The sequence below is a fragment of the Sander vitreus genome, chromosome 2, assembly GCF_031162955.1.
Source record: "Sander vitreus isolate 19-12246 chromosome 2, sanVit1, whole genome shotgun sequence".
NCBI classification, from domain to species: domain Eukaryota; kingdom Metazoa; phylum Chordata; class Actinopteri; order Perciformes; family Percidae; genus Sander; species Sander vitreus.
The window spans coordinates 17251592-17277013 of NC_135856.1; the positions used below are offsets into that span (position 1 = coordinate 17251592).

A 25422-nucleotide genomic window follows, 5' to 3' on the forward strand; every position below is an offset into this window, starting at 1 on the left:
ATATATATATATATATATATACACACACACATATACACACACAAAAGGAAACTGGTGTGAATTAGTTATTTACTTTTTATTGATAATGACAAAAATCTTTTTTGAAAAGGCAAAAAAACTTGTTCTCGTTCAGCTCTTGCTTTTTTCTTCCCCTCTGTCTCCACTGTCTGTTTTCTCTTAGACATTGGAGTAGTCTGTAACTGTGTGTCCGTCTCTCTCTCTCTCTCTCTCTCTCTCTCTCTCTCTCTCTCTCTCTCTCTCGCTCTCTCTCATGCCCTCTCCGCTGTTGGGAGGGTGAAAAAAAAAAAATTGCCGAAAAACTTTTGTCTGAGCAGAATGCAGTTAGCTCACATGTTATTCTTGTCTGTATGCTTCACATTGTATTACCATACCCATCTTCTTCAGCTTCTCCATTCAGCAGCTAATGTAAGTGAACAAATTACGCTGACGGGCTTTTGGGGGTGTCCTTGGGTGGGTTAGGAAAGGACGACAGGGGTTTAGGTTAAAAAGGTTTACAGAGAAGATTAATGGGGTCGAGAAGGCTGGATGAACTCCTTTGGGATGTTGGAAAGGGGCTGCGTTGACTATGATAAGTTTGTTTTAGCTATTTATTTTTGACTTTGCTTTACACCCTCCTTTATTTTTATTTTTCTTTTAATTTGGATTTCTTTTAATATTTGCTATCAGGGTATGCTTTCATTTAGGCTCTCTTCAAGGATGCCTTTGGACTGTAAATGAAAGCTACAAGCACCTTATAACCGGACTTGTCCTGCACGAGGCTGAAAGAGGGGGGTTTGCATTTTCAGGACATATCCATATCCATTCAGACCAATCTTTTAAAGTGAAGTATTATTGTTCACGGTGTCAGCAGTATTAACCATTTACAACACACCAACCAGATAGATAAAAGGCCAGCATGAACCTGAACGCTCAGATTTCTGAGGATTCAGGGAAGTCCCTCCATTTTTCTCCTCTGACCACCTCATGCTGGACTACTCCGTGTCTTTGCTCTGTTTATTTTGTTCTTCATCCTAAGCGTGTATGGTTATTGGTGTAATAGGCAGCACCCTAGGCCCCCTGACTCCCAGCTCTTCTACGCCTCTGTCTACGCCCTCAGTGCAGCACCACTTCTTTGTGAGAACACCCCCAGAGCTCTAGGTGAAATGCATGTGTTAATTACAGTTTCTTTTCCATAAGAAGAAAAACACAGTTTGAAAAGAGCAGCACCTGATTGAATAAAAAGGATGTTCTTGACTGTACCATCTTGCTGTGCCATGTCTTTCTTTCTATAGACTGCTGACTAAATAAGGAATCAGCTCTGGAGCTGCATAACGTACAATAACATGATATAGTAGACGTGCTATTTAGCAAATGCCGGTATACTTGTCTTCATGTAAATAGTGCAGCCTTAATATCAAAAGGACAAAACAAATACTTTATTTTATCTGCTGCTTTAGGTCTTTTGAGGTGAGTAGACTTTTTTTTTTTTTTTTACTAATGTGATTTTGAATTTTCCACAGTATTGTAATACTACATAGCACAAGTGTTTGTCCACCACTTTAACGTCAGAACTCTTCCACTGAATGAAAATCTGCTCAAGGATTGTAGGTCAACCCCTTGAGAAAGTATGAATCAGTTTACCATAATAACATACTAAGAATGGCCAACAAAATTGTCTCTTACCCCAACCATGTCTTAAACAGTAAATACAAATTGATATCTTCAATCGGAAACACAGGGTTCCACGATTCAACAGAGTAAAACTGAAGCCCTGTTGAACACCAGTAAATCCTAAAATGTAACATGGCACTTAATCCCATTATGTGAAGTGTGTGTATTCTTGTTTGTTGTCTTCATTTTTTGTCTTTGTTGATGTAGCAGCTGGAGCTGCTGGGATGTAAGCCAAAAATGTATTGCCATCATCATCATCATCTCTTAAAACATGTAGAATTGATAACTGCTAATTAGCAAATGTCCGCATGTTAACACGCTAAACTGAAGTTCACATGGTAAACATTAGTACCTGCTACACGTCAGCAAGTTATCATTGTCACTGTGAGCATGTTAGCATGCTGACCTTAGCATTTAGCTCAAAGCACTGCCCTGTCTAAGTACAGCCTTGCAGAGCAGCTAGCATGGCTGTAACATCCTGCATATATGATATGATTTTATAATGATTTTAAAGCATTGACAACAAAGTATTTAAGTTTTTACTTGAAGCAGAAAAGCAAAGAAACTGAGTGTTCAAAGCAGGCGTGAGTTTAATTTCTGGAAACATTTTGGAAATTGACAAGAACAATTTGATCCAAATGTGCATTTCAATAAAACAATAAAATTAGATAATTTAAGAAAATCACAAGGAATTGTACATTTAAGTACTCTCATTTTAGAGAATATACTGTCAAAGGGGTACTCCCACAATTTAGTATTGCACATACAGTAATTCCATAAAACTGGGGAACTCAGAGAGACAGATTACAATAGTGTGCTTAAAATTAAAGCCGCAACTGCAAAATATCCTGACTTCAGTTCCCAAGCAGAGTGCCAAGTATAGGTCAAGCTCCAAATATGCTTGATCTTACAATTCCCTTAATTCAACCAAAACATTTCCCTCCTGGGTAAATGCCTATGTATTTTAAAATCCACATCCCCAGTTTGTAACCCAGGCTGTAAAAATGTGCAGTCTCCAGGGGCAGAGAGACAATATAAATAGCAGCAACAATATACACTCAAAGTGCTTTTACCCTTTTATGGCTATGTCACTAAAATATCTATTTTTAAGCTTAAGAGTTTCTCAAAGGCACTATAAAGTAGGCCTATATGGCTAGGATTTGCATGAAAACAAGCAAAGCACTAAATTATCAATTCAGCTGCAAGGAACGAGAATGATGATGATGATGAGGATTGAAGGCTGAAGTCAAGTATCCAAACACTTTTGGCCTGAACATAAAGTGATGTGCTCACTCAACTGTACCTTCCATGCAACAGTGTTTCCGTGCAGTTCAGAACGGCCTTTTCAAGTACTGGTAAATGTAGTCTATGCATTTAAGTAACTAAAGTGCTTCAGGTCAATTGGTCCTCTCCAGTCTGGTCCAGGTGATTGGGTACGCCATCTTGCTGCTCTGTCTTCAGAAAGAAAATGAACAGTTATTTCTTGTGTTTTATGGGTTATGGAAAGTGAAAAAGAGAATCTACTAAGAGATAATCTACCTGCGGTACAGGGTCAGTTTCCTGCACTGGATGGTGTCTCACCTCACCATCAGAGGGATTGTCTTTTTGCCCTTCCGACGGAGGAGACTGGGGTCCATTTTGAACTGGGAGTAGTGATGAAGCTGGTGCACCCTGGATGTTTTGGAGATTTCACATTAATATGTTTTAGGGGTCTTGCACCAACATAACTCCAGATTGTGGAGGATATCTTACCTCTGCACTATGTATAGCCTCTGGTGAAGGACTTGTCTCTTGGACTGGAGGACTTGGGCTGTCAGAAGAACATGGTATTGCTGCATACCCAGGAGATGGAGTAATACTTTCACGCTGGTGTCCATGGGATGGACGAGAGGGCAGTGGTGGTGGTGGTGGAGGAGGAGCAGCTGTGAACTAAATGTGTGAAGACTGACATTAGGGAAAGTCTGTATACAAGCTAGGCCCTGTTCCACTAGTATCTGGCTAATATTTCTGGAAATTTGGGGGGTAAACATAAGGAGCAGTTCACCCTATAAAATGATTTCAGAATGACATACCCGGCCCTAGATCATTTGTAGGGAGATAAGATTCCCGGAAAATATGACAAATGAAAAAATGACTAAAAAAATATGTAATTTCTTGTTTTATGTAACAGTTTGTTTGGCGGCTGGTCTGGTGGTGCAGCCGCACTTGGGAAATTTGGAGTCATGACTTACTTCTCTGTTTGAGCAGCTCGTCATTTTACAATTGCGGTAAAAGCAAAGAGTATAGAAGTACTTCTATACTCTTTGGTAAAAGTATCACATTGTCCTTTATTAAGAACAAGAGGCCTTTTCGTCTAACTTTGGTGTGGTATAAAAACATTTCTTCCATAGGCAGTTCATGAGCATAATATTTGTGGACAAGTACATGCACTTGGTACTTTGAACCGGTATTTGGCAATACTTATTTTGAAAACCAAACGTAGTCACAGTAGTACGCTACTCTCGTCAGCTCGATCTGTTACATTTGGCGAGTAATAAAAAGATACCACCCTGCAGAAATTTGCATATTAGCTATACAATAACAGCTAACGTTAAACTAAATGTGTTATGCCACTAATTAAAGCTATGTGTTAAAGTGAGATATATCAAACATTTCGACAAAATAGCCTACGTGATCTTTCTCTTACCATTTTTCAGTCCTCAAATATCAAACCCGCACTGGGCTGAGGTGAAGCAGGACGGGACACAAAGATGTAACGTTAAGTAAAACAAACCAGAACAACGTTAAAATAATATAACAGTAACCGTCTTTTCTTTTGCCGCTTCTTCTTCTTCTTCTTCTTCTTCTTCTTCGGGGTTTTACGGCAGCCAGCATCCAAAAAGTTGCATTGCTGCCATCTATGGAACTAGCACCTTAGTGCACTATATCCTGTTATACAGCCCAGTGTCTCCTAAAAATTTGAAAAAACGTTTTCCCCTCCCGCTTGACCCTACTTCTAAAATACTTTTCAGAGATAGTTCTTCCAAACCAATTCTGTCAATTTTCTGAGTAGATCTTGTCTTTGGCGGTCATAATTTCTACAATAAATCAAAACATGTTGCACTGTCTCAGGTTCCTGACATGAACACAAGCCACTCTGGTGTTTTCCTAAAATAAATAAGGTGCTGTTCAGACCAATCCTCATTCTAAAAATAATAACCTCTTCCTTACGTCTGACCTCCCCTCTTTTACAAACATTAACTGAGTCAGTTACCCTACTAGATATTGAGAATAGGTGCCTCCCTTTGTTTTCTCGCTCCCAGAGCTGTTGCCATTTAAAAATTGTTCCCTGCCACACAATACTTTTACCCTCCGCCTTGGATAGATTAATGTTGACATCTATGGTTTCCTTTTGAGCAGCTTCCTTGGCCAACTTATCAACCTTTTCATTTGTTGCAATACCTACATGAGTATTAGGGTGGCCCCTAAATCATGGTTGCAGCCTGTCGCCGTGGTCCTGCTGCGTGCCCTGCTATGCCCTGTTACACCTGCTACGCTCTGCAGTGCCCTGCTACATCCTGCTGCGTCCTGTGACGCCCAGCTACATCCTGTGACACCCTGCAGTGCCCTGCTATGCCATGAACTACTACAGCTACTATTTCTAGTCACTGATCCATTATCTTTATTGTGACTATTATTGCCACTGTTCATCACACCCCCAACCGGCACCGTCAGACACGGCCTACCAAGAGCCTGGGTCTGTCCGAGGTTTTTTCCTAAAAGGGAGTTTTTCCTCGCCACTGTCGCACTGAATGCTTGCTCTTGGGGGAATTACTGGAATTGTTGGATCTTTGTAAATTATAGAGTGTGGTCTAGACCTACTCTATCTGTAAAGTGTCTTGAGATAACTCTTGTTATGAATTGATACTATAAAAAAAATTGAATTGAATTGAATTGAATGAGCTGGGACCCATACTAATGATATTTCTACTCCTCTCCTTTTCACATCTCTAATTGCCGGAAGAATATCATATACAAGATCTTGTCGACTCTTTGATGACCCTTTCCCAATACTATTGATAGCTGACACAGAGTCACTACATATCAACACTTTATGATTCTGAATCTGCTCAGTCCATTGCACTGCCATCAGGATTGCATATAATTCCACTATGAACACACTTAGGAAATTTGAGGTTCTCTTACAAGCTTGGGCATTCCATCTCTGAACAACAAAAAGCTGCTCATGTAGCACCTGTTTCTTGATCCTTTGAACCATCAGTACAAATGATATGTGTTCCTGATATCTTTCTCTTATATGACACTGGAATTCATGCACCAAATCTGATTCAGGGTTTTCTGACTTAATCCCAAGTATCTCTAAATCAGTCATTGGGACCTCCAATTGCCATAAAGGAACTGATGGCCACAGTACTCCTGGACAAAAGTTATTGTCATGTATAGACATTTCCTGTGCTAATGTCTCCCCTGTCCATCCAAAACTTGGAAGTCTTTCCACCTCTCTCTCCCAGCTTGCCTGAATTGTTATTTTAACTGGGTGATCACAACTTTGACCCATCAAGTTGACCCAATAGTTAGCCTGGAGTTGCTTTCTTCGCGAACATAGTGGCATTTCTCCTGTTTCTACCTGCAAGGAACACACTGGAGAAGATCGCACAGCTCCTGTACATATTCTCCCCCCCATTTCATGTGTAGCTGTGAATGGAGAAAAGGCCTTCAAATAGCCATAAACTGTATACTGTAGCCAGGTCAATAGGAGCTAATATTTATTCTTGCACAGTTACAGATTAAATGACAAAGTGTGAGGATGAAGTAGGCCTATAGGTTAGGAGAGGATTTCAAACATATCTGTGATCAATAATCAAAGAGATTTTACAGTGCCCACGCTGTCATATAGTAGCCTACTATTTCTTTATTTTTTATTTTTATTTTTTACATCCAGTAGAAATCTTTGCTGAAGAGGCCTATAGGGCTGACTTATGCTTCCTGGCGTTCTCTGTTTGAAGTTATACTAGCATTTCTTGTTGGAAAGTTACAGAGCTCTTTTATGTCCTGATGATCAACTAAACATCATTAAAATAAATATTTTATTAAATTGTGCTATAGTATTTTGTATAAATACTACGTAACAATAAACTACAAGTATAATGCGCCCATACGTGAGGTTATTGAATACTAAACTATAGTTTAAAAAAAAATGTTAACATTCTCCACTTTTATTCTGAATGTTGAAGGCGGAAGTGTAGTGTTTTACAAACGGTAACAGACGATATTACGGTTTGTGGTTTTTGTAAACACAAGAAGGCAACATACAAACAGAAACACACAAAACACCTAGCTGTAACGGTTAAAACCTTTGTCACCAATCGTTTTGCCAGCCCCTTTATAGCTCAACGTTGGGCGTTTATTCCGCCAAGAGAGCGACGTCGTTCCTCCCGTCGATTTTCCGTTAAGCTCTTCGTGGGATGACAACAAACTATAAGCTAACAGCTAACCTTAGCTAAGCTAACGTCAAACAAACTCGTTCACACTGTCGTTATTATTATTATACACCCATGGTTTAGCGCCAGTCGAGGCTTGCAAAGTGTCTGTCACCTTCAGAGTGAAGTGGACACTCTCATGGTGGTCTCAGTTCAATGGGGAACTGCCTGTTTTCACAAGGTGCGGATGACCTGTCGCTGCTGAACGAGTCCGAGGGGGGCAGTCTGCCTGGAGAGCCTCCGCCGCCCTACCAGGTGAGCTGCTGGGGCTCAAGTTAAATACACTCCGGGGATGCATGTCATGCACCTCAGTCATTTTTGTATGCCATTAAATAAAGTCTACATATCAGTGATTATTATACCTGTCAGGTATGGTGGAATGTCACTGACGTGAAGTAGGCTAACGTTACATCCAAGTACTGTTGTACACATTTGAGGCACTTTACTTGAGTATTTTTTTATTTTATGCAACTCCATACTTCTACTCCATTGCATCTAAGAGAAATTTGTTGTGCTTTTTACTTTACATTTGTCTGACAGCTTTAGTTACTTTTTAGATTACAATTGTTCATACCCTGCTTGGCCAGTAAAAACCATGTATCTCCAAATTTGGTGATTTTATTATTTTTCTGATAAACTAAAGGATTTTGTGGGTTGAGAAAATTATCCTAGTATATATATATATATATATATATATATATATATATATATATATAAATAAATAAACCAGGGGTGTCAAACATACGGCATTTGGACCAGAACCAGCCCACCAAACGATCCAATATGGACTACTGGATGACTTTGCAAATTGTGAAATGTAGTCATTAGTTCCAATATTACCATTTGTCCACTGGGGGTCGTGCTGTCCTAATAAGAGTAGCAGGCCCTATGCTGAAAGGAGAAAAGTGGACAGGGCTTTCCAAGAAAAAATTGATCAGTTCCTATTTCTTTACAGTGGTAAATGGAACCAGTGTTCTTGGTGTGTTCACAGCACCTTTCAGTACGTAAGGAATATACTATATATATAAATATATATATATATATATATATATATATATATATATATTTATTTGGCGCCACTATCAGACTAATTTCCTTTTCCATCCAAAAACTGATACATATTGTGCAAATTGCACTTAACTTTTTCTTGAGATATCCCAGGATGTTTATCAACTGTATTGGACATGGATTGTTCATTAATTGTGGAAATTTACAGAATGTACCGTCTTGTACCCCTTTAGACTTAAGGAAAGGGAGACGTTTGGAGGTGTTGTTATTTATCGGTTATTATGCAATGGTTGTACTGGTCCTGCGCACTTGATATCAAATTGGGCTTTATGTGGCCCATGAACTAAAATTAGTTTTGACTCTCCTGAGAAACTCTCTTGGGTTAGCTGGAAAATGAATTGTCGGAGACGGAAAGCTGAAAACAGGGCTGTTTTTCTGAGCTTATGAAAAGTTGACGTTTTAGAGATACGTGGTTCTCACAGTACAGCGACGCTACAAACATATGATGATCTTATTGCTGTAGATTAACTACCCAACAGTTTATAAAGGAGTTAACATTAGCACAACAGTAAACAGTCAAACGCAACATACACATTAATGCAGCAGTAATATTAGTCCATACATATCATATGTAGTAAAACACTGACAGGGATGATTCTGAATGCATGACTTTTACTTGTAGTTGAGTATTTTCAGTGTGGTAGTGTATTAGTACTTTTACTTAGTACTGAGTATTTCTTCCAGTACTGCTGTTAGCATACTGTTAGCACTCAGTATTAATGTACCAGTCACAGAAATGTCTAATTATGAAATTACAGAAGCCCTGGACGATACAATTTGTTCAAGTTGTGACTTTAATTTGTTGAGTTCTTCCTATCACAGGTACACTTATAAGAATGGGTGAAAAAATAGTATAGGTAAACTTGTTATGGTAGAATAGCTGGAAGAGGCATAGTCACACTGCTCTACATCAGAAATTGGATTTAACTGTAATTACAATGCATCAGAATATTATGACAACCAAAATCCCAATCACAATACCAAGACTTCAATAACAGTGATTTTATTTCATCCATTACTACTTGTAAGATGGGCCATACTGTTGATGCAATGTCTGATGTCCCTCAATGACTTTTCAAACTGATGTGATCAGCTTGACAAATATCAGTATCAGCTTCAGAAATCTGTTAGGCTGTAATGCAAAGGGAGCATTGGCATATTTAAAATCCCCTTTTAAGAAGACTTGCTTCATAAATGATGCAGGTTGTCTGCTGTTCCTTCTTTCCAGGAGAGCACCCAGCCTTTGCCGGTGTACCATCCCACCCCAGGAGAGAGTCGTCTGGCTCATCAGCTGACCGAGGAGGAGCAGGTCCGCATTGCCCAGCGCATCGGTCTCATCCATCACCTGCCCAAAGGCATCTTTGACCCGGGCTCCGACCCCTCTGACAAGAAAGTTAAAGAGTGAGTCTAAAATATGATTAGTCTTTTGTATTATTCTTTTTTGTTGTTATTGTTGTTTTAAATACACACAAAAGACTGGGTTAATGTTTGTACCATTTTGTAAATAAAGTTGTACTCTGAGCTTTTGGTCAGAATGGGATCTTGTCATATTGAGTGAATAAAATGCTCAAAATAATACTTTATACAACAACATTTTTTTACAGCAGTGGACTTACAATGTAGATTAGAGCATACACATGCACAGCCCCACATCACTGTTGTGGTGATTATCAACAAATGGACCTATGGGTTTATTTCAATGGGATATCAGGTGCCATCTTATTAGTAAATTGGCTTCCAGTGGCTACGACATGAGGCCATCTGGAATAAAGAAACTTTGTACCCCAAAATACAATTTATTTTTTTGTGTATTGGGATTTTCTTTCCCTAAGTTTTCTGACCAGAAGACAAGAGGCGGTTGATGTTCACCTGCTTCTGGGGCGCCTTTCTAGAGCTGTAACAATTCCAAATGTTGCTGTAGAATTATTTGTCACAGAAATAATTACGATTAAAAATATAATTGTCTCTTTCAGTCAAATAAAAAAAAATTTACTTTTTAAAAACAAATTAAAGTTTTGAATGAATTCCAGGATACATCTTCTGGTTAAATATCACTGTCATGTGACCCTGATAATTGAATAACACAAATACACAGCCTGTGAATTAAGCCATGCCTCTTTATTATCATAAAACATTGTTTCTAACTGTATCCCCCCCCCCTTGTCATTTGTGTTGCTATGAACGTGTATAGGGTCAAGTGCCAACAACTAACAATTGAAATAGTCATAAAAATATACAGTCCGACCAATAATCACTTATATAATTACAAATTGGCATATCTAAACAAAATCAACAATTACCAGTGACACGTCTTAAGACTTTAGCTAATGTTAGCAATTAATTGCAGTTAAACAAAGAAACCACAATTATGTAAAGTAATTGGCAATTAGACAATTATGCAATAATTGTTACAGGCCTACTCCTTTCTCGTTCAAAAAACTTGAAAACAACAAAGTGACACAAAGAATTATAAATTTACTTTTAATTTCTCTCTCCACCAGGTGTGTGATTTGCATGATGGATTTTGAGTATGGCGATCCCATTCGGTTCTTGCCCTGCCTTCACATCTACCACATGGATTGCATTGACCCCTGGCTGATGCGCTCCTTCACCTGCCCCTCCTGCATGGAGCCGGTAGATGCAGCCCTGCTGTCCTCTTACGAAACCAACTGAGCAGCCCCATGATGGCTGCTCCCGCCTAAAAGTAACTGCATCTTTTTAGCCAAAACTTGTCCTAGCTGTTCAAACAGGTAGCCAAGGTGATGTGGCATTATGCAGATGTTTGAAGGGTGTTTTAGGATGCAGACAGGTGTGGAAAGCTGTGCCCCACGGGAAATTGCTTAAGTCTGATATCCACCTATTTGAGCTTTGGAAACTCTTCGCCTTTTACAGTAGGACAATGTGCCAAATCAAGCTAGATGAAGAATAAGGAAAGCTGTACACGTAGCAAATTATATCTGCAAAAGTAATTTCACTTTTGAATGACTTCAATGAATTACTTCCCCTTTTTAGACGTAATGTGCAATAAGTAATATCAATGGAGAAAATGCAGAAAATTTGTCTTGGTCAAGTGAAGTTACCATGTTTCTCAAATGAACTTGTGGCCTTGAATGACATAAACACAAAGGCCTCTCTACTGATATGCAATCACAAAACACAGAAAAATCTGTTTTTCTAAACAAAGTTGGATACCAGTGTGCAATACCAGTCACCCTCATGGGAATACTGGTATAGCTGTCTTTTTTAATTTGTGTCTGTTCTTTTGTATCTGTCCTTTTGTGTTGTATGTTTTTTTTTTCTAAATGGACCTAATAATAAAAGCTATCTATCTATCTAAAGTTGTGCTATGAGGTCCCATGACCATTCATGTCTACAGTGCTGTGAGATATAATGGTGTCATTTTAGATCAACAGGTTCTTACTCCCATCTCGTAAAATAAGGATGCTTGGTCAGGTGCCTTTTGTCGTTGTTATTGACGCTAAAAGTCTCCTTTAGCGTTTTAACAAAGTGGCTTGGTCAGGACTATTGGCGTCCCTTTTGACTAGAGATGTACCGATACCGATACCAGTATCGGTATCGACTCCGATACCGCCTAAAACGCTGGTATCAGTATCGGGAAGTATGGGAGTTTATGCACCAATCCGATACCATGTAATAAAGCCCTAAAGAAAAAAATACATTAAAGTAGTTTATTTATGTTCTTTTTCCGTTATAACTGACTGTCAAACTGCAGAATAAAATAACGTTCTGTGGCATTCATGTTTCACAAAGAGTTTAACCTGATCCAGACCGACAACAAAGTAAGAAATAATATCACATCCATACAGGGATAGTAGTATACAGTTTTTAAAACATAATAAAATATATGACACACTGGTATCGAATCGGTACTTGGTATCGGCCGATACGCAAGTTCAGGTATAGGTATCGGGAAGCAAAAGATGGTATCGGACCATCTCTACTTTTGACGTTATGTTAAGGAAAAGGTCGTGGGTGGGCTTACGGTTCCGTGACACACGGGAAGAACAGGGCGGTTAAAGAAGAAAGCGACTTTAGGAAACGTGACAAGCGGAACACGAACCCCGGTCTCCTGGGTGAAAGTCCTGTGTTTGACCCATCCTACGTGGAACTTCGACCTTACATACTACTCGCTACCCCCGTCTAGCTGCTGCTCTCCCCACTAGGTTCTACAAACACACTGAAGGATGCCTTTTTCGTCGCTTCAGATGCTGACAGCCACTGTCCAAACGTCCGTATTTTACGAGTTCGGAGTAAGAACGGGTTGTTTAGATAGAAGATTTAAGAACATTGTTTTCTGTCAGTGACATTTACAAAGACAAGATATGCTGTGCAATCCCCCTTTAAGCACCTTGGGATACTATTTGGCACTCTGTAGCTTGCATATTTTGTTGTGTGTGTGTGTTGAGCAGATGGTGGGTAGAGATTGGAATGTTAAGGTAACATTGTAAATTAAACCTGTCAAATGTAAACATTGTTGTAGTTCCCCCTCTTTTTCTAATTTTAAGCTTGGGGGTTGGGTTTTGATTTGTGTTGATGGCCTTCTTACAACAAGTAATGCATTCCCAGTGCCCCTGGGTCTGGTCAAACAAAAATGCTTTTATCTTTTGGTAGGCCTAGTAGGTGTGTACTTTCTGATGCTGGCTGAATAATGTATAGCACAAACAAGTATAATGCTGAAAGAGAAGCTACAGCAGTAGAAAGGAATGTATCCTGAATGTAAAGCATTATTTCAGCTTAAGATTTTTGGCAGTATATGTGACAATAAGAGGACATTTCTGATGTACTCAGGCTGCTATGCCTTTTAAGTAGCCTGACGTCGTCATACTCAGATTCTAGTCAGAATATCCCGACCTCAAATGTTGTGGGCGGGGCTAAGTTCGGCTGGCATCCAGGCTACCATTTAAGGTTGAGGTGAAGCCAATTCCTGTGAAGTACAATCATTTCTGACATGACTTGTTTTTCTTTTAGTTGTCCTCAAGGGGGGAAAACTGATACCAGCACTGTACTTATTTGTGTCATGATGAATGAGGCCAGAAACCAGAAGAAAAAAAAACAGAAATTTGCTCTGGTTGCTGTTAGCAGTTTGTTTTAATTTATGTGTGCCACTGGTGTGAACATTTTAGGAAAAATCATGTAACCACAATAAAAGTGGATACCAAATTTACCAAAGAATGATGTGTTGTCTCTTTGTGTGAAAGCCATGAGGTGTAGTAGATGGCCTACCAGCAGTTGTGTTCATTAATTGTACAATCATATGGACAGGGCCAAATAAATAGCTGGATCCTGGACGGGTGCCAACACATTAGTGCAAATGTCAACCAGCTGGACCCAGAACATCAGCAGTGTCATTCCCATTACAAGAAAATAGCATGCAGTCCCAACTCAAGCACAGTCAAATACTAAGAAAAGAGAGGTACTTTCTTTCAACAAGATTTTATTACAAATATAACATATTTACAGGATTAAAAGCACATGTATTGCACATTTTAATGCACACTGGATAACAGTGTTAGACATAAAATAGATTTCAAAAATCATTACACTCAACTTTCATAAAAATATACAGTATTTTGTCATTTAAAATCTTACAAGTTTTTAATGGTCTTACAGAAACAGACCAACACATGGTATTTCTTTGTGTGTATCTTCTCTAAAAAGCATAGATTCCCATACTGACTGTGGCCAGAGCCACCAAAAGTCCGAGCACCATCCTGAGCAGTGGGGCAGTTTTGATGATGGTTTTGGGGATCTGGAGTGTATTTACTGGTGTGGAGTGTGTTGAACATGTCTGCAGCTCGTTTTCAGTGACACTCAGCAACATCTGCAAACCGTCAAAGACCTGTAAAACAAAAGCAAGAACGCTCATCAGCTTCTTCTGGCTTAATAAACAATTGCAAGATCAGAAGGTAAATCTTGTAAATTCACAATGACATTTCTGGTTTAAGGTTACTAGCTCTGCATCTTCGCTCTGTACCTGAATGTTTAACTCAAACGCTCTGACAGCCTCCTCCAGCACGCCGTTCCTCTCCTCCTCCGTCAGTTCCACGCTGTTCATCCGGCTGCGATACAGCTGTTTGAACAGGTTGGGGCTGGACACACCGGGGAAGGCGAAGAATGACAGACCTTCGCTGCCTTTTAGCCCCATGGACTTCTGGGCGATTCGACCCAGGACCTGCCCTCCAGACAGGTCACCTAGGTACCTAGTGTAAGCATGGGCAACCAAAAATTCTGGGTTTTCTTTACCAATCTAAAAAAGAAGAGGGATAAAGAGTAAAGAGGGTTATTTCAGTATCAAAATGATTGTGTATGAGATATATATATAAAAATAAATGGTACACATACTTGTCTGAGTCTGTGGCAGTATCTTTTAGTGGCTGCAGGGACAACAATCTTCTCTCTCCAGTCCTGGCCATAGAAGTATTCCAGGTCTTTCTCGATGGCCTCCAGTCTGGCCAGTTCAGCCGGGAAGTAAATGGGTGCAACACTGGGGTGGTTGGAGTTCCTGTCCATCTCTTCCTCCAAGGCCTGGTAGACCTCATACAGCGAGCACAGAAGGAGCTGAAGAAAAAGAGGAGTAGGAGAGCTGGTGTCAGACAAGAAGATCACAGTAGCTAATAGCCTACCAGAAAAAGGTATGAACAAATGTAAGATCATGCAATTAAAAAAAGAGATTTAAAATATATTTTACCTTGTACTGTGGCAGGGTGACTTTTCCCTTCTGGAAGCTCAGCATCAGTTCTGTGTTTTCTGCCCTGACGTGACTATCCTTTGTCACCTTTTTGATTTGTTCTGACAGATCCCTGCAAAAAAGAAAATGAGTAAGAAGTCAAAGAGGGTGGCATGAAACAAGTGTAAAGAACAAATATGGGACTCCAAAGTACAGAAGATAGACATTGTGTGAATACACTTTGTGAATTACTGCACCTAAATGTTTATCTAATGTAGGCAATGTGCAGCAGCTGATAAAAACAGAAAGTCAGCACATACTGCACTAGAAACTTACTTTCGGATGCTGCTCGCCAATGCAGATAAGATCATCCAAACTCGGTGTAAGTTTAAAGAAATGTACAGTTTAAGCATAATAATGTATAATAATATAATAATAATGATGAATTTCGCAATGCCCGGTGGTGAAATGTGAATGCCAGGATTTAGAGATACAATAAATCAACGCAGCTCCTTCTTACCTGTCAGTCATCTGCTCTGATGTCGTCTGAGTCTTCTTCTCTGGCTCCATTGCAGCCCTGTAAAAAGTCGAGGTGTCAGAAAAGTGCTTTTGCGGGCCATCTTCCAACATAATGAAGTAAAACATCAGCAAGAGGTTATGAAATTCAAAGTATGACAAAAACAGCAATCTAGATATTGTTGTTTTACTCACCAGTTAGGATAAAGTTCTGAAGGTTTGGTAGTTAGGTAGGTTGATCTATGTTCACAGTGATTCACTGTTTTCTCGCTGGATGTGCAGTACAGTTTGTGCTCTGTGTGCCTACAGTCTTCTCCCCGCTTTTATACGTTCCTACTCTGTCTCCTCCCTCTAGCAGCTGAATGAAAACAGGAACTCAGCCTCACAAAACCTCTAAACGTGATATGGCAACTTCAGCAAAAACAGTAGGAGGGACTGAGAGTTAACATGATGCAGCAACTTTGAGAACAACTTGGAAAAGTTTTGAGGGAGGGACTATGGGGCTTAGCATGAGTATGGAAGTTTCAGTAAGGTAATGCCCTGGAAAACCAGAGGGAGGGAGGGCTGAGTGCTAAACATGACAGTGCAGCTTTGGAGTTCTAAAGTTGGATCAGACAAGAGGTGGAGCCAACTAAACATGACTGAATACATTTCTGAAGCCAGAGAGAGGAAGTGTTGAAACAGTGACTAATGTTACAGTGACAGTTTTCAGTTAATCAGAAAGATGAACAAGTTTAATCACGTTCATAGATCACTGCTAAGTCTGTCAATGTTCACATGAAAAGAATAATATGTCAGCAGAACAAGAGGCAATACTGAGAAAGTAGAGCAGATATGAGCAGTGTTGAATCAGGCAGCAGAAGCTGCTGCTATGATTTTCTCCATTAAAACAAAAAACTGTTGGGATTAAAGTTACACTAATTGATGAAAACCACTTGGATTCATCTTCTTTTTGTAAATAATGTTACTGCCATAAAAACTAATCAAGCCAACAGTTCAGCTTTTTAAATTAGCCTACAACAATTGGTGCAGCACGCATCATTAAGTGTTTTTGTAAACACATCACGGTTTACACAAAAGCATATCTACATAATTTTGGTCATAAAGTGTAATTAGCCTAGGGGTAGGCTCACATATCACAAATCATTTTATTTGAAATGAATTTATATGTAGAAATGAATTATGTCTACTGAAACCTTACTGTAAAATAGTGTGGGGGAAAATAATTGAATTCTTGAGCACAACCAATGACTGAGCCCATCCTACAAATATCAAAAACCTTTCGAGAGGATGATTTTATGTAAAAACTAAAAATGTGTCTCCGAACTGCATGCGCACGTGCTTCTGCTCAGCCAGCTGCAGCAAGACATACTGTTCATCTGTTAAATCAGTTCATTCACTCCAGTCTTAACATGAATCAGCAGAGAGAGAGAGATAGAGACAGAGAGAGAGCGATAACTAAACGTGAGTCAGCAACTTTTCCTCCACCGTGTTTCAGACCAGTCGACCGAGAATAAGTTGTTTACCTAAGACGTAAAAGGTGGTTAGCTACATGTTAGCTCGTTGCTCAGTCGACAAAACTGGATATATCATAGAGAAAAGTTCCCCTGAATTAGCGTTAACTGTCGCTGTAACCGTCGATGATAGACTTTGAACGTGGCGAGACGTGACGTTACTAATTAAGTTAATTGTTAACTCACAGCCTTATCCGTTTGTTTTGATTGTAACCTAGATTAAAACGGACTCAACCCGTTAAAAAAACCTAATACTTGCTGAGCAGACAGTCCCAAGTGTACCCTGTATTATTAGCCTACGTCATAACAATAAAGCCCCACTTTTAGAACCGTCATTGTTGCTATAGGGTTCTACATTAGCAACACGTCCGCGGTACCAAACCAACAGGTAGGTCTACCGTCTAGCTACGGTAGCAAGTTACTCACTATTTTGCCTATCTACTATTTCTATTTTATTTATTTTTATTGACAAAATGCAATATAAACATTAGCACACAGATCAAACATAATTCATACAGAAAAATATGTGATGAACATAAAGTGAGGATATTAAGGACAAATTACATAAAATAAATAAAACAACATGTATACACCACAGGAAAATCATATTCAATCAGAGGATTTGGAGGGGAAGAAGCTCTATCCAAAAGCTTAATACTTTTTTGTTGTTTAACAAACTGAGTGACTTGAGTTTATAATTCAGTTCTATGAGAAAACGTACAAAATTAGGTAATGAATTAAAAACAGTATTTGTGAATAAAACATTTGGCATATGGAATAATGGAATTAATCAGATAAGAGCGCCATTATCTGGATTGTTATAGAAATGGATGATATTTCTAAGGTCAAAAGAGTATACCATAGAGTTAGTGGATTCAAAAAAGTAAGCCTCCAAATCTGCCCAAAAAATTATTTTTGATTTTTCACAATCAAAAATAGTTTACAAAATGTACAGGAAGTGTCAATGTGTGTAAATTTAGCAATAAGATCGTTAGCAGGGTATCATTTTGCTTACTATGGCATTACCATAGTCCTTGGTCTGACATAAATCTTGAATAAAATATCAAGCTTTAAAATAAAGCACATTTCATAATGAAATGGTCGCATACTCTAACTGAATTATTTCTTAGGAGCTCATACTTTACATGAACATTTCTGCTCTCTCATCCCTGACTGGTGCAGATGGATGGTGAAGCAGGCCCAGTGTGTGGAGGCAGCCAGAGAGAGAAGCAAAGGTCATGCAAAGACTTAACGATGGATGTGGAGGAGCTGGAGGAATCAGATTCGGATTTTGAGGAATGTAGCACAAATAAGCTTTACAAGGTGGACTCTGGGTCTCTACTGGTAGTTAGTGGTAGTTAGAGAAATTAGGTTTTTCAAATTATCTTTCATCTGCAGCAGTTGTGATTATGGATGTGACAAATAATACATTTAATATATTCTGATATACATGTAGTCTCTTGGCATATGCTATTGATTCATTGGCATGAATACGTTCTGTTGCAATGTCCGAGGTGTATCCTTAACTGCAGATATTTGAACTCTGGACTGTTCTGCTTTGTGGCAGCCTTTTAACAGTGTATGGCTGTGTGTTTAAGCTCTCTATTTAACTCCGTGAAACGGACAGCTAAAAAATACAGTATGTGATTGAATTGATCCCTGAAATTAGGTGAAAGTATGTTTCTAGGTAGGTATCTTTACATATTATAAAAAAAAACTGATTGCAAAATTGTTATTTTTGGATGTTCATTGGAGATTAATTTTATTTTCCCATGTGTGATAGCTTATTATTCACATTTTTCAGGAACCAGAAGGTTTACTCAACAAGAAAAGGAAACACTCTGGTAAGGTGCTTTTAAGGTAACTGTGTGCGTTTATCAGCTGTGTAGATGGTGTCAGAGAAATTCTTCTAGTTCTCCTAAAAACTAAAGAGTCAATGGTGTGATGAATCAGGTTTCTTTACTCATGCAGCATGGAGAGAAGATCTGGAATGATCTCTAAAGTTCTTTCAGCATACCTTGCCTTATATACAGTATCATCAAGTAAAAAAAAAGGACAACCTCATCTGACCTCATGACAAAGGTTGATTCAGTCAGGCATTTACGACATGCAGTGCCTGAGGCCTTCCTGAGAACCAAGGTCATGTTAATGTACCAAGACAATAGCCGTTTGCTGTTAAAAGCCTTAGCTATCCCACAGGACAAAAACTCTTATCCTTCCCTCGGGACAATGACCCTTTGATTTTTGGTCTTTCAGTTGATTGTCAGCACACTTCACCAAAATCAATTCATTGAGTACTAAAATCTAAACTGTTAATTTCCCCAAATGGCTAAAGAGGTTTTTATATTTTAACTCTCATAAATCCATCATGGCTGGATTACAGTAAATCTCAGTGGTAAATGGTGAGCATATTGTAGCTAAAACGCCATGGCTGTTCATATGATGACCATAGTACAATCCTAATATATATTAATACTAAATACATCACATTGCAGGTAATAGTGAAGGTGAGCCTGAACTTTATGGAGCAGAGTCCTCTGGCTTCCTCCCTGCTTATCCAGTCTGCGTGTCACGAGACAGATGGGAAGAAAGAGAAGGAGAAGAGGTGAGAGAACAGATGAGATTAAATACATTTTACGCCGTCGGATTAAGTTTGTTTGTGGGTGTTAAGATTGTAAGAGCTCATTTAAACTACCTGTCATTTGATCCCTTCTATACTTCATGGTGTTTTAAACTCTCTTCCAGGACATCCAAGACAAGTTGTTGCATTCATGTTGCACAGCAGAGGGCAGCATTGGTCAGGTAACTATCTTATATATTGTTCAGTACTGCTACTTTCACTTCTACTCATCATCATTTTTCTACCTTTTTGTTTCTCCCAGGCAAGTCCAAGCTCCATGTTAGAGTACTGGGTGTATCCAGATAACCAGCACAGCATGGCAGACTGTCCCATTACCAGGACTATCACCCCTCCTGCTACTCCAGTAACCCACAGGCCTTGTCCATTCATACCTGTTCCTAGTTCAGTGACAGCCGTTGCTTCTACAGTGTGCTCTGTAGTTAATCCCATGATGTCTAGCCCCATGGCTGACACCTGTAGTCCCATTAGTTCTATGTGCAGTCCCACCAGTTCAGCTTGGGACACCCTCAGATCCACATCCACGAGTCCTGGCTGCGCTGATCAGGATCCTGTCAATGCTGCAGCTCACCTACACCTGTTGGGAGAATCCTTGTCCCTGATTGGACACCATCTTCAGGAAACCAATGTGAGTAGATTCAGTGTAGAAAAAAACATTTTCATTAATTTAAGAGATTATGTGTAGTTAAAAATATATTACAAATATATAAAACCCAAAGGCAGCGTTAAACCTTTTTTTGTCACATTTATGCTTAAGGAGGAAAATGAGGAAATTACAGAAATAGTTTGTTTAAATTTAACATATTGTGTATGGTACTGAAGGAGTAGAACATACCATGAAATAGATCTATGTTGTGCCGATTAAAAGAGAATAAAATCATCTTTTGGGAAATTGATCTTAATGCCCAATTGCAATGAGGAACATTCAATGGCGATCAATAATTTTCTTTTGTGATTGAATAATATCGTACAATGTTCTTCCTGTACTTGAGGTGGCTTCCGAGGAGGGGGAGGCAGATTTGTATTTTTAAAGGCCAGTTATTTCATGGATCCAGGATACTATGCATCCTGGTAAAGTTCACTTGGCCTTTGGAATTAAAATAGCCCCACATCATCACATGCCCTTCACCATACCTAGAGACTGGCATGGTTTTATTTCAGTTAAACTAATAGCTGGTTTGATTTGCATTGAGAGATGATTTTATGGAAAGTACCCCATGCCAGTCTCTAGGTATGGTGAAGGGTATGTGATGATGTGGGGCTATTTTAATTCCAAAGGCCAAGTGAACTTTACCAGGATGCATAGTATCCTGGATCCATGAAATAACTGGCCTTTAAAAATACAAATCTGCCTCCCTCTATGGGAATTTAACATAGGGGTGTACTTACTTATGCCCCCTGTATTTAAAGGAAGAACATTTATTTATTTACGATACATTATTCATTCACAAAGATAATTGGTGTCCTTAAAGGTTGGATTTTCCTAATCTTTTTAATTAAGGCATTAAGATCAATCTCCAAAAGATGATTTTTTTTATTCCTCTTTTTAGTCAACTTTAGCATGGGTGTCCTAATATTTCACATGACGGTATAGTCAAAGCTATTTTGTCTTACACAATTTTAGAGAAGAGTCCCGCACACTGACCATTACGCAAGCAATAGTTTTAGAAAAATACAACGTTTCTGTCTCAGACCTTCTCTAAGCTTTTGATCTGCTACTTTTGATCATATCCTACGCACCTGCCCGACAAAAGAGGTGTGCAAAAAAGCTTTCTTACGTTTATCTTACACAATTTTGAAAATTAACAACACTAATTTGTACTTAAACAGTATTTTAGGAAGAGTTGAAGGAGAGATACAGTATGAGATATTGCAGTCCTAGAATTCAAGTTTTGACACAAACATGATTCTCTAGTTTTTGTTACATTAAAGGTGCTTTAGGTAGATAGGAAGATCCAGGCTTTAGCCAAAGAATTTGAACATTGACAACTTCTCAGTCCCTCCCCCCTTTCTGCTAAAGCCCAAATGGTCTCCTAAGCCCCTCCCCACACAAGGGAGAATGAATGCGTGTGCATGAGCAGTGATTGACACGCAGTTAGACACCTCCCCCCCCCTTGGCCCTGATTGGCGCATCTGAACAGGGAGCTGTGGATTTTTGCAAATCGCACTACAGGCTGTAGGTGGCGCCAGAGGAGCTGGATTTTTTTTTTTTTTTTAATTACCTGCTTCAAGTAGTTCTACTCAAACATAGGGTCAGTTTCAGCAAATATGACAGAAAGATAGTTTTATAAGTGTTACCTACTGCATCTTTAATCTGCCCAAACACTAACTGACAACAGGATCAAGAAGGACAGGTTACATTTAGCGTCAAGAGAACATAAAGCCTATTCACTGCATTAAGAGATGATAATTGACTTTCTTTATCTCTCTGCAGAAAATGGTGAGTATGTCGAGTAGCTTGTCTCTGCTCTTGGACTCGCTGCTGTGTGCCCTGGCTCCTCTAATGTGCCTCACTGCACAGATACCAGAGCTGAGGAGCTGCACTCAACACACACTGGTGAGAGATGCAGCCACTTATCAGCGCATACACACCACATACTTTACACTCTATTTATGTGTGCATGTTCATGCACGAGTGAAATTATTGTTCCAGTTACATGTTAAGGAGGAAACGCCTGTTTTCTATTCTCTTTTAAGGCCTCCACTCTGGGAAACATTGCCTATGTGATGCCAGGGTTGTGAGTGATAATGAAGACCACACTAGCAGCACACAGCACGTTCTAAGTTTACTTTAATATGTCAGGTTACTTTCTTGTATTGGTTGGTCAATTAAAATATGTGTGTAAAGATTGAATTATGTAACTTCTTTTTACTGACCAGATACCTTTTGGTCTGTGTATTTTTCTTATTCACAGTGGAGTTGATGTAACATGACATATATTTACTACATAGTCTTTTACTTACGGAGACCTGAAGGTGACGTTTTTTTTTTTTTTGATTTTTTTTAAGCGCGTATGCTTTATAAGTCACATGCACGCTTTACTTAAGCGCACTCACGCTTGGTTTATACTCAAATATAAAAGTTGGAGAAACTACAAATTTGCATAAGTTAATTTTAAGGAATTTAACTGAATCTTTTGGCCCCTCTGATAATTGTGACTGCATATAACCAGGGGACACCGAAGCTCACAGTTTATGGGATATGTGCATCCAACCTGCAATAATGCAACATGAGCAATTAACTCATGTCAAGCTAAATATATGCTTATTGAGTAATTTCAATTTAAGTTTTTTTAAAATGTATTATTTGACCACAGGTTAGCATTTAAAGCTGTAAACTCAAAGATTTTTATTTAAAAATAAATGTCTAAGTCACTATCACTGAAGGAATTAACACAATGGGGATAAAGCCTATGGCCCACTGATGATGAATTATTGCAATAATGATATATTTGCAGTACTACAAACTGCAGTTTTTCTCCATTGTATACATGCAAAAAAATTTAACTATACACACAATTCTGAAAACTTGAAGCAAACAAGACTCCAGACCATAGAAATAAAATGGATAGAAAGGCCATTCCTATTCAAATCAACGTAGCAGAATGGTCAGAGTGGCAGCCATTTTTATGTGTACCGTTGACATGGCAACGGACTAACTTCTGTATAAACCGATTTGCAGCAAGTCGCGGAGGTGAGGTTTTGCAGCAACGGCCAAATGAGCAGTGGAGTAGTAATGTTACGATGCAGAGCCAGCCACTTAGCTAATGACTGAAATATAACAATTTAATGCTTCAATCACACAAAGCACATTGCTATCGTCAGATGAGTGATAGCTTTGTTTGACTCGTTTTGTGACCGGTGTGACGTGAGGGCATGGCAGAGTTAGCAACCTAGCTAACTAGCCAGTCGTCCACTGGTCGGCTTGCTGATTCCGCTGTGCTTTCAATGCTGCAATGGTTAATTAGAAAATGAGGCAAACAGCCCACTGACCCGCTACCGCTGGGTCAAAACCTATCCCAAGCTCCATCCTCCCAGTGAGCTGCGATGCACTTTTTCGGCCCCACTGACGTGTGTTGTCACAATGACAACTAACAACAATCGCCATTTTGTGCCTTAGTAATCAAATGACCACGGCAAACAGCTCAATGTCCTTTCTGTCCATTTTTTTCGATAATTTTTTTTCTAAAGTCTTGTTGATACATAAGCTTCAGGTTTTCAGAATTGTGTGCATAGTTCCATTTTTGTGTGTATACAATGGAGAAAAACTAATACAAGATTCTTTTAACCGGGAGATGTCATGCCAGACACCCAGTTTGTAATACCTCAAATATATAAATATTGCGTGGCCGGATTGGCTCAGTGGGTAGAGCAGGCGCGCATATATTTAGAGGTGTATGCCTCGACGCAGAGGTCCAGGGTTTGACTCCGACCTGTGACAATTTCCTGCATGTCTTCCCCCTCTCTCTCCTCTTTCTCACCTGTCCTGTCCATTAAAGACGGAAAAGCCCAAAAGAATTATCATATATATTGCAATACTTTCATCATTGGGCCATAGGCTCAATCAACATTGTGATTCCTCCTGTGACGGATAGTGACTTAACAGACATTACTTAAAGGTGCTCTAAGCAATGTCAAGCTTTTTTTAGGCTAAAACATTTTTTGTCACATACAGCAAACATCTCACTATTTGCGAGCTGCCTGTCCCCTGAACACACTGTAAAAAAACGCGGTCTCTGTAGACAGCCCAGGCTCCACAAACGGCAACAAAAACAAACTGCGCCAACCTGCACCACCAAACATAACAAACAGTGTTCCAGCCAATAACCGACAAGATGGATTAGGGGGTGGGGGCTGGGGGGGTTAGTGCGCGGAAGGGAGGGGGAGGGGACAGGATGAGGAGGAGGGAGGGGCGAGTAGCCTCCGTTTTGTTTAACAGTACTTCGAACGTCAACAAGAAGTGATCAACATCGCTTAGAGCACCTTTAAAGAGCAGCTATTGTACTACTTTTCTGGCCTTAGTTTTTGATTCAGGACTCCTATAGAGCAGCCTGACATGATTCACCGCACAAGAAACTATGTCGATCGTCGGGAAACTCTTACCCACTTTCTGCAGCTCCTCTGAAAGCTTGGTTGGATATATTTCTAGTCCATCTATAGAACCCTTTGGCTCAGCTAAGAGTCAGAAAGCTAAAGTATGCTAGCCAGATTTAAAGTCAATAACATTAGGCACGGTTGACAATCAGTAAATATATTTGTGACCGTATGTTTACCAACAAGACAAGCTAGCTATCCAGCTATGTCATTGTCCTCAAATCAATAAAGACTTTCACGAACAAATGATACGTCATGTGTACTGTCTGCAGCAGCCTGAGGCTCTGGCCTCGCCGTTGTCCATTAATTCCTGATTATGGAAACATTGTCAGGCATTGACCCTTACGTAATCGATTCAACACAGAATTTTATATCGAATACAAAACTCACAGGCTCTAAATAATTGAAGCTTGAGGATTCAAGGTTTTAATACACTATGTAGTAGGATCAAACTGCAAAGTAACGTTACTATTTTGGGAATGCCCATTCCGTATTACGCACGACACAAGCAGAGGGAAGTTCCTTGTTGATTTACTACGTCGTCAACTTGTCACTTCTGTCTGTGACATGCCCTCAGTCATGAAAACTGCAGCCTCTCAAAAATGTACAGGAATATTTTACCAGTTATTAACCTTGACTATAAACACTGAAGGACAGCTTTTTTGACAGTCAACCATGAATTTTGACACTTCATGGGTGTGGTACATAATGATTCACATGTGCGCTGGGACACACCTCTGCCAGAAACCTGTC

The 25422-nt window shown here is 39.4% G+C and overlaps 3 protein-coding genes and 1 long non-coding RNA gene across 6 annotated transcripts; 2 read left to right on the forward strand and 2 right to left on the reverse strand.

Annotated features, from left to right (window-relative positions):
- Positions 1–632: 632 nt before the first annotated feature.
- On the reverse strand, positions 633–3581 carry LOC144537360 (uncharacterized). The gene is made up of 3 exons (XR_013503850.1): positions 3424–3581; positions 3211–3342; positions 633–3126 (listed from the first exon to the last, which is right to left on the reverse strand). It is a non-coding gene; the product is annotated as an uncharacterized LOC144537360 (long non-coding RNA).
- A 3331-nt stretch (positions 3582–6912) lies between these two features.
- On the forward strand, positions 6913–13412 carry rnf11a (ring finger protein 11a). The gene is made up of 3 exons (XM_078281067.1): positions 6913–7406; positions 9448–9620; positions 10721–13412. Exons 1-3 carry the CDS (start codon positions 7308–7310, stop codon positions 10890–10892), a joined length of 444 nt encoding a protein of 147 aa, XP_078137193.1. The 5' UTR covers positions 6913–7307; the 3' UTR covers positions 10893–13412.
- Positions 13413–13654: 242 nt separating this feature from the next.
- hmox1b (heme oxygenase 1b) lies at positions 13655–15778 on the reverse strand. The gene is made up of 6 exons (XM_078281055.1): positions 15619–15778; positions 15428–15484; positions 14929–15040; positions 14583–14798; positions 14215–14487; positions 13655–14079 (listed from the first exon to the last, which is right to left on the reverse strand). The coding sequence occupies exons 2-6, from the start codon at positions 15475–15477 to the stop codon at positions 13891–13893; spliced, it is 840 nt and encodes a 279-aa protein (XP_078137181.1). The 5' UTR covers positions 15478–15484; positions 15619–15778; the 3' UTR covers positions 13655–13890.
- Positions 15779–16881: 1103 nt separating this feature from the next.
- hmgxb4b (HMG box domain containing 4b) lies at positions 16882–24415 on the forward strand. 3 transcript variants are annotated; one of them, XM_078281100.1, is made up of 8 exons: positions 16882–17325; positions 18120–18260; positions 18721–18781; positions 19433–19542; positions 19683–19739; positions 19820–20203; positions 22010–22132; positions 22273–24415. In XM_078281100.1, exons 2-8 carry the CDS (start codon positions 18120–18122, stop codon positions 22315–22317), a joined length of 921 nt encoding a protein of 306 aa, XP_078137226.1. In that variant the 5' UTR covers positions 16882–17325; the 3' UTR covers positions 22318–24415. The 3 variants fall into 3 exon arrangements, with proteins under 3 accessions (XP_078137226.1, XP_078137235.1, XP_078137245.1); XM_078281109.1 differs by having other exon boundaries at positions 16883–17325; positions 18742–18781; XM_078281119.1 differs by having other exon boundaries at positions 16883–17325; positions 18120–18231; positions 18740–18781.
- Positions 24416–25422: the final 1007 nt, after the last annotated feature.